Below are 9,302 nucleotides of genomic sequence, written 5' to 3' on the forward strand. Positions count from 1 at the left end.
TTAAAACATCCACTTAGTGATTTTGTGTTACTTTCCCGCTCTCTTTACACACAAATAATTCTAGTTGTCAGACACTTTTCCCTCTATATGAAGGTCAGATGTACAGGATAACTCAGCATGTTACTGTGCGCTTATAAGGCATTATACACATAATTATTATTATTTATAGCAAGACAGGTCAATTTTTACTTTTGTATATATATATATATATATATATATATATATATATATATATATATATATATATAATACATACTGTATAAATTGTTATATCATAGATTAAACTACAATGTGTGTTTTTATACTGTTCAATTCTGGATTCTGATTGGTCAGAAGATAGAAGGCATTAATGTGCTATGACAGTTTGATAGTTTTTATGGTAACAGACGAGCCATATTAATAAATTAAAAACTTTGATATGGTTTATGTAACGTTTATAAAAGGAGTCCCCAGGATAGAAGTGTTTACAATTTTTTTGTGTATGTGTTTTTTTTTATCTTATTTTAACAACAGGGAACGACTTGTTTCTTGGATGTTCCTCAACAACAAACGTTTTCTTATCAGTGATCCAATTTATTTGTCTATTTATTTATTTTGTCTTGCGTCTTTTGTGGTATTGTTTGTGATGGTCTCTGATACTGTATGGTTTGCTTATTAACCCTGTTAGCTTGAGCATTAGCATTACCCTATATTTTACAGCCTAGCCACATTCACAGTTTTTATGATTCTGTGTTGATTTCTTTTGTTTCCATAATGTTTAAACTCCACTTCTTGCCTCGAGTCCTGTCGTAATACTAAATATTATTAGATATTTTAGATATTTTTAGACTTAAGTTATATAAGCTTGTATCTTAAACGCTTTAATTTTATATTTGTTTGCTTCCTAATACATGAAACACGTATCTGATCTCTCATTTTAAAAAAATAAAACACTTTTGTTTAGTCACTTATTCATCCTCAGCCAAAATCTATTAATTTATAAATCCACTTTCTGTTGCGATTGCTGTAATCTAGTATTTAAAAGCATCACCTGCTTCCTGATGTCCTCGGCAAAATAAGGAGACATGTTCTTGAGAAGCGTGACCAGATCTCTGTACACATCACTCTTTCTGACGTAAGCACTCTCGTCTTCGTCGTGACCGATGCCCTGGAAAAAGCCAAACGCAGACGAGCGATGAGAATAAAATGTCAGCATTTTCCACATCACGGAGCTGTGACGGAGACGCTACAGTGAACATCTTCATGGCCACAGCGTGAGATCTTTTGGAAAACTCCATAACTCACTACACATACGTCACTTGGAATAATAGAGTTGATCACAGCTTCGACATCACTGTGACACTCTGAGTGTTTGAAAGTGAAAGATACAAAGAGAGAAAAAGTTTATTCAATTCACTCTGATGAGAGTTTATATTTAATAGTTTTTCACTTGTACATTCCAATTAAATCAACACACTCAGAGGAAAAAGTGCTATCCACCCTATTTTACATACCTGAGCTCACAGACACTCATGATTGGTTAGCACTGATGTGACTGACAGCGGAGAGTGATTATGCCCCTCCTACCAAAACAGTATGGCTTATTTTTCCCCTCTTGAACTTTTTATCTTGTAACTTGGTCACTTGTTGATAAAATAAAAAATCCCCAAGTGCTCAAGTCCGTTATAGAAAAAAATGGTGTGATATTTGTAAATAAGAGTTGTGTCAGGAAGGGCATCCGACGTAAAACATTTGCCAAATCAGTGTTGTGAATCACAAATATAATTCCCATACCGGATCGGTCGTGGCCCGGGTTATCAACGACCGCCACGGGTGTTCTTGACCTACAGGGTGCGCGTGGAAATTGGGCTACTGTTGGTCGAAGAAGGACAGGAGGAAGGCGTGTTCGAAAGCAGAGAGAGAAGAGAAAAGGAAAGAGTTTAGGAGTGATAGTAGGGACTTTGTTGATACAATGCAGAGAAGGAAGGTGGATATACTGTGTGTCCAGGAGACCAGGTGGAAAGGTAGCAAGGCCAGAAGCTCCAACAGATCAGGGTTCAAATAGTTTTACCATGGTGTGGATAGGAAAAGAAATGGAGTAGGAGTTATTCTAAAAGAGGAGTTTGTAAGGAATGTTCTAGAGGTGAAGAGAGTAGCTGAAGCTGGAAATTGAAGGGATAATGTTCAATGTTGTTAGTGGTTATGCCCCACAGCTAGGATGTGAGTTAAAAGAGAAGGAGAAATTCTGGAGTGAGTTAGATAAAGTGATGCAGAGCATCCCCAGAGGTGAAAGAGTGGTGATTAGTGCAGACTTCAATGGACATGTTGGGAAAGGGAACAGAGGTGATGAAAATGTGATTGGCAGGTTTGGTCTTCAGGACAGGAATGTAGAAGGACAGATGGTGGTGGACTTTGCAAAGAGGATAAATACATTCTTCATGAAGACATGAAGTTAGTTGGTGTGAGAGAAGAGGATGCAGAGGATAGGGTTAGATGGAGGCAAATGATTCGCTGTGGCGACCCCTGAAAGGGAACAGCCGAAAGACAAAGAAGAAGAAGTATTTGTAAATAACATACGCAAAATCCTTTTGTATACTTTAAACCATCTGTAGATTACTTTTAGATTACTTCTAATACTTATACTGTATTGTTTAAGGAACAGTGACAAAAAAAAAAGATAGAAAAATCGAAAGATAGCACTTTTAAACCCTTTGAAGCCTTTGTTGCAGAAAATAACGACACCTCACCGACTGTCATTTCTTATTAGGGATGCGGATTTCTGTTAAGCTACTTTGTGAAAGAGTTACAATTAAAGCCTAGAAGTTTATTTATTCAGTATTCAGTAACACACACTTCTGGTTTTAAACGTATACAATGGTGCTCCCCACCGCATTGAGAAAGACTCCGTCTGTGCTGCATGTGATGAAGAGCGAGCCCCTGTCGCACGTCTCGATGACGAGATACGCCAGCTCTCCGTGCACTTGCCTCCAAGGGGGTGAGCGGCAGCCGTTGCTGAACTCGTAATCTGCAAAGCAAGCCAGAAAAACAAAATATAATAATATAGTTGTTTCTTATAACAATTTAGAGTTCTTTATTTAACCAGTTATTTGCTCCGACAACTCAAATCCTTTCGCGACTGGAGGAGGTACAGTAGCAAACCACGACTGGTGGAGCTGGCGACAGACAGTTAGTGTAATTAACAGGGTGAGAGTAGTTTTAAATTCTTATTCGTACTCTTTAGCCAAAAAGTGAGAATAATAAACCATGGAGGTGGTGGACAGTCCTGAGAAACTTATTCCACTTTAGAATATTAGGTACAGGTTCCAGGGCTAAATCCCAAATAGCATTAAATGGAAAGTTAGTGCACTATGTAGAGTGTACAATCCCTTGTAGTGCTCAGGGATTAGAGAGGGATTTGGCATTCATGTTAGAAGCTAGTTAGCTTTGTAGCTCGTCCTAATAAATAAAACAACATGGAGGCAATTAGAAACGAGACACTAAAAAGACAGTGTGTTGTTTAAGACGACATGACGTTATCAGATGTGTGTTCTAGATGAAAGTACTTCTGTGACTGGTTGTGAATGTGGGTTTTGTCAGACAGCTGCTCTCTCACTACTCCGGACCGCACAGACCTAAATCGAGTAATACATGCGGTATCGTTAAACATCCCAGTGCTGTTACTGTCTATTATCACCACTCGTGGAACGCTTCTCGTCCAATCAGATTTTTTCACATTTTTTATACCCTTCTCTATATATTTTGACTTTTGACTATTTTGGCTCTGTTAACCCAAAGCTCCGCCTCCAAAATTTATGGTGGTTTAATCAGACTTACCATTATAACTTGAGTTATATTTAATAAGGGCTGTTTTGCCATGAACACGTTCTGCTTTAAAGTAGACACAGTGTCCTTGTCTGGAGAAAAACACTAGACGTTTAAACCCACATCATTACATTATGAAGCTGTTTGGAGCTGAATTACATCATTACAACATGCTGTGATTTACAAACCATAATGCAGGAGACTTTCCATTCACATAAACCAAAGATGGAGGGGTTGTTGTGCTGCTGCTGCGCTTTCTTTAGTTTAACCCCTGGCTATACGCTTGCTCTTTAACTTCGACCGAGTACCAATGACATGTTTGAGCTGAGCTCAGGAAGCCTTAGCATACATAATCGTGACTCAATCTGACATCCAGAATGATTTATAAACTGGTTCGTTCTGCCGTGACCACTTGAGGATAATGTATATCTTTTAATCCTCCTGTGCGTTCATGTCACGTTATTTTTCTTTAACACACTTAATGCACCTTGTATGTGATTTGTCTCTAGATTCCACATCTGCTTTTTCAAAAAAAAATTATATATATATGTATATTTCACAGTTTAGTACTCAGTTCTTTTCCAGCCCTCTACACACTTGACCTTTTATGGAGTTTTGTGGGCGTCAATACTGTATATCCAAATGAGTTCTATTAAGAACACATTCTGCCCTTCATTGTTATTAACATGTTATTCTTCATGGATGAAAATTAGTTTACATTTTACCAGGAAAAAAGTGACAACTATCAATCAGCAGGTACTGTAGAGCTACCAAGGCCTGAGAGAGAGAGAGAGAGAGAGAGAGAGAGAGAGAAAGAGAGAGAGAGAGAGAGAGAGAATAAGACCATGGATGTTATTTATTGTCTTGACAGACTGCCATATGACGGTCTGTGTGTGCGGCTCAGCAGGTAAGAGATGTGTGTGTGCAGTAAAGCATTCATCATGGGAGGCTGAAAATGGGGTAAATGAAAAAAAAAACAGGGCAGAGGGCAGCGGATCCCTGCTGCTGAGCTGCCACCGAGGATGACTGATGGCTCAGCGAGGAGCTGCCTCACACAGCCCTGATTTCTCTGCTGGATAAATCACCCTCTCCAAACACTCCAGCGCATCAGTGCTCGATCTGTTCCGATGCTGTTTGTACAGAAGCTTTTAATTCGTCCCTGGTGAGTTCACAGGTTTCAAATGAATGTGTGTGAGTGTGTGTGTGTGTTGGATCTCTTCGTAAAGCAAAACACAATGTATTGTGTGTGAGGGAAAGAAATGTCCAAAAGGACCGAATAGACATTTTATGAAGGACAGGAAAGACAGGAACGTAGAAAAGAATGGGAGGAGAAAGAGAGAGAGAGAGAGAGAGAGAGAGAGAGAGAGAGAAGGATAATCCGAACCTGATGTGAAGCGCACAGATTTTAGCCGTTGCTCCTTTCTAAACACGCCCTGCAGCAGCTCGACTTCACTTTTTACAACAGCGGGATTTAGCCTGACGTCCCTGATGTCACATACACAAACATACACAGGTCATTCAATGAGGCTAATAACAGGAGTAACGTTCAGTGATGTTCCTGTGTGTGTGTGTGTGTGTGTGTGTGTGTGTGTGTGTGTGTGTGTGTGTGTGTGTGTGTGTGTGTGTGCGTGCTTGTAGAGGTGTTCAAGTCATACTGTGAGAAATGCTGAATGGAGCTGTCGAGTAGCTGTGTGTCCAACTGCTGCAGGATGAGCTGGAGTCGGAATCTGGCCTCGGTTGACTCCTGTTCTTCGTCTGTGCCGATGTCAGGCCCAAGGATTTTCTCCACAGGGTTCCTGTTAGCTGAACAAATAAAAAAAAGTATTATATGAGGTGTGTTCAAGTCAAACGGAGACTTTTTATTGTGCAAAATGACAGAACACAGTTCTGAGCGTAAAAACTTCCTTTATTTCTTTATATAATTCCCTGATACACTAATGCACTTATTCCAATGTTTGGAACAGCCCAAATAAATGTTCATGATATGATAAAATATATAAATAAAATTATAAATATCAGTTTAGAATAAAAAGAGCAGTTGGCCTAACATAGAACCTTGAGGAACGCCGCAGATAAAAAAAAAACTACATACATCAAAAAAAGAAATGCTGTTGCAAAAAAATATTGTTATAGCATAAGTGATATTAGAAACTAACTTATTTCCTAAAGGTTCCACAACATTAAATGTAGCTATTAAATCAGCATACAGAAACTTCTCGTGTTACGGTATTTGCGTATACCTTCTAAACAAGTCTGCACCTCCTTGAGTTTTCTGTCATAAGCAAGCAGAAGGAGCTTGGAGAGCTGACCGAAGCTGCGCACGGAGATGTCAGGAGCCGTCATGTGGAGGAGAGGATGTCCGTCAGGATCGGTTTCCTGGGACTGCACTGAAGAGTCACTGACAAACAGCAATCAAAGTGTGAATAAACTCTGTGTTTAAGACATAAGCTTGGAAAGAAGTAAGTCAGCGATAAAAGAGCTAAAAGACATTTAATTTATGAATGATACGTTTTAAAGCGTAGGGATTGCCAAGCAGGTCTTGGAGAAACCTCTCGTCCTGGACATTTTAGGGAGCTAATTAACACTTATCAAGATCTGGATCTATAAAGCGGTCAGCTATCACAAGTGCCTTGTCTCTTTACGGCTGATGTAGTGATGATTACTGATGTGTGTAGACTGCCAGCAAAAAAAGCACAGAACATTCTGAGGTTGTGTCTGTGTTTTAGTGCTTCTCTGAAGCTCAGTTCACGTAAAAGAGCATCTGTGTCAGGTCTCTCAGACTCTCAGATATATATCCAGATGCATGTATGTACGAGCATGTGAACCCTCCTTACAAAAGGGCAGTGACCACAGCTGTGTTTATGTTATGCACTGGATATTAATATTACAGTTTATTATTTGTGTTCTGATTAAATGTGCCTGGAACATAATTTTGCACAATGTGGTCCTGATATTATATTCCACAGCACTGAATTTATGACCAAACCTCAGATTTCACAGTTATGATCTTAACCCAGATACTTTGCCCAAATCAAAGAAGCTCATAGTTTATATTTTATGTTTTCTGTACTCCACCGTGTTGTGCACAATGTTTAAACCTTGCATTTTAAAGTTTTTATTATTTAATACCCTACACATATGTCAAGAAAAGATTTAAAAAATTCGTGTATCTTTATTTAGGAATGTTACAACTACTGGATGTGCAAAACCAAATGAATGATGCACAACACAAGAGCTGTGCGTTCCATGTAAGGTGCCAATACTTTTCCAAGCTGCTTTCAAAGCTAGATTCCACAGGTCCAGGTGTTAACCTACCTCACGTCATATTCAGAGTGGAAATCAGAAGGTTGCAGAGAGGTTCTCCACTGCAGAGGCTCTGTGAATGGCAGCGTAGCTTCATGTGGGTGTTTGGTGCTAAACTGCTCCACGAAGTAGACCATATGCTTCAGTAAAGCTTCGTTTAGCGGCGTATCCATCAGCTCAGAGGTTTTGGAGCGGTCAGGTTTGCCCCACTGGAGCGCTCGTGCCAGAGCCACACCCATCTTCAAAGTGGCGACCTTGGGTTGTAAAAATAAACCAAAAAAAGAAATCATTAAATCACATTGTAATCTTTATTTTATCTTTTTTTGGAGAGACTGATGCAGCAGCGCTTTAATCCTTATCCTCTTTCGAAAGCCTACATTTTCACCCTAACTAGATCCACTAGTCAGATCTCTAACTAGCCAGGCCGAGCCTCTGGCGTAACCAAAGACCAACCTCTGGTTCTAAAAACTGAGTCCAATGTTAAGTGCCAAAATGTGCAGTTCCTGGAATGACCACTAGGCTCCAAAAGTGAGTCAATCCCAAAAAGCTCCATGTAAAAATGCCCAAATTTACAACGGAAATAAATGTTTTTAGCCTGGAACAAAAACAGTTAACTCATCAGTTAAAACTACATTAAGCCAAAAATTATGCATAATCAGGGACTTATTGTCAAACCATTAGCTCTCTGCTACGGTATGCCTCATTTAAGCAAACCAGCTACCTGGAATTGTTGTAGAAATGAAGGAGTCGACACGTGAAGGAATGTAGCGTACGGATGACGGCATGCAATCAAATGCAATTAACACCGAGGTAGGTTGGCACGTTCAAATAACAGCCAGGATCTGTTTGCTTTACCATTTTGCCCATTCATGGATAACCAGAAATTTGGTGGAGATAACCAGAGCTTCCTCACCTGCCTTATTAAACAGTCTATTGGTAATTTCTCCAATAATACTACACCAGATTCTTTATTATTTCATTGCACTAATTGTGGTTGTGTTACATCTTGACTGAGAGCACTGTAAAACAATTCCCATCTGTGTGCAAATTGCAAATAAAACTTTACTCCAGTTCGGATTTCTCACTGATATCATACGACTCAGACTCATTTACCCAGACTTACAGTACTGTAGGTTGAAGACTGCTTAAAAATGTTTATCACTGGATCTGCACTGGTCATAACATCTCCATGAAATACAGCACCGAACATCACACACGCACCATTTAGACCTCACAGCTACTCCAGGATAATTAGATTGATTATAAATCTATATGTCCCAAACAATGTGATTTTTAAGCTATAAGTCGGTCACTGATGTATTGAAATGTGCCAGAGAAGGGTTGAGCGTTCGACTCCCGCCTTACTCTAGATCTGTGTGTGTGTGTGTGTGTGTGTGTGTGTGGAGTTTACATGTCTCCTGGGATACCCTCCAGGCTGTGACCTCGTATACAGTATAAGCGCTATTGAAGATGATTAAATAATTGAATAAATGAAAGAATGAATGATATACAAGGGGCCCAAAAATGTATACACACTTTAACAGGTGTTACCTGTGCAGTTTTTAAAAACTGAATTGAATAATGGCAGCCATGTGTAATATTATGTTTCCTCTAAAGATGCCAGTAGTCGCACCATCGTTATGTTTTCATGTGACGGTCATATAAAGTCACATTCGCGCTTCCTGTTTACATAAACAATCTAATTAACATGTATATTAATCAGCGACGCCGTTACACAGTAGATAATCAACTATAAACTCACTTTTTTTTAACGCTGTTCACCACACACACACACACACACACACGTCTGCTTTATTGACTTACCCGGATAAAATACGCAGTTAAACGTCACCAAGCTGTGATGCTAATCTGCTCTGCTCGCTAGCTTCAGCCGCTCGAGCGCGGTCTGTTACCATGGTGAGAAGAGTCCACGCGCACTGCGGTTGCTAGGAGACAGCCGAACAACCTACAGCCGTAAGGGCCAAAAAGGTTCCGTTAGAAATGCGTTACAGAATTCATTCCTGCTGGAAAATACCGAACGCCTTTTCCCCCCATTGTGAGTTATATGTTTCATTATACACACAGTACAGGGCAAAAGTCTGGACACACCTTCTCATCTATCTGTCAATGTGTTTTCTTTATTTTCAGGACCATTTACATTGGTGGATTCTCACTGAAGGCATAAAACCCCTGAATAA

At 39.6% G+C, this 9,302-nt stretch overlaps 1 protein-coding gene across 1 annotated transcript in view; it reads right to left on the reverse strand.

Moving 5' to 3' along the window:
* The window catches only part of odad2 (outer dynein arm docking complex subunit 2), a 61,203-nt gene extending 52,165 nt beyond the window's left edge, over positions 1 to 9,038 (reverse strand). The window contains exons 1-7 of the mRNA XM_053511762.1: positions 8,929 to 9,038; positions 7,117 to 7,358; positions 6,042 to 6,199; positions 5,457 to 5,604; positions 5,186 to 5,286; positions 2,868 to 3,004; positions 1,031 to 1,147 (exon numbers count right to left, since the gene is read on the reverse strand). Coding sequence (XP_053367737.1) covers positions 1,031 to 1,147; positions 2,868 to 3,004; positions 5,186 to 5,286; positions 5,457 to 5,604; positions 6,042 to 6,199; positions 7,117 to 7,343 — 888 coding nt within the window. The 5' untranslated portion in view covers positions 7,344 to 7,358; positions 8,929 to 9,038. The remainder of the gene's footprint in view (positions 1 to 1,030; positions 1,148 to 2,867; positions 3,005 to 5,185; positions 5,287 to 5,456; positions 5,605 to 6,041; positions 6,200 to 7,116; positions 7,359 to 8,928) is intronic.
* Positions 9,039 to 9,302: the final 264 nt, after the last annotated feature.

This window comes from Clarias gariepinus, chromosome 14 (genome assembly GCF_024256425.1).
Source record: "Clarias gariepinus isolate MV-2021 ecotype Netherlands chromosome 14, CGAR_prim_01v2, whole genome shotgun sequence".
Classification (NCBI taxonomy): Eukaryota; Metazoa; Chordata; class Actinopteri; order Siluriformes; family Clariidae; genus Clarias; species Clarias gariepinus.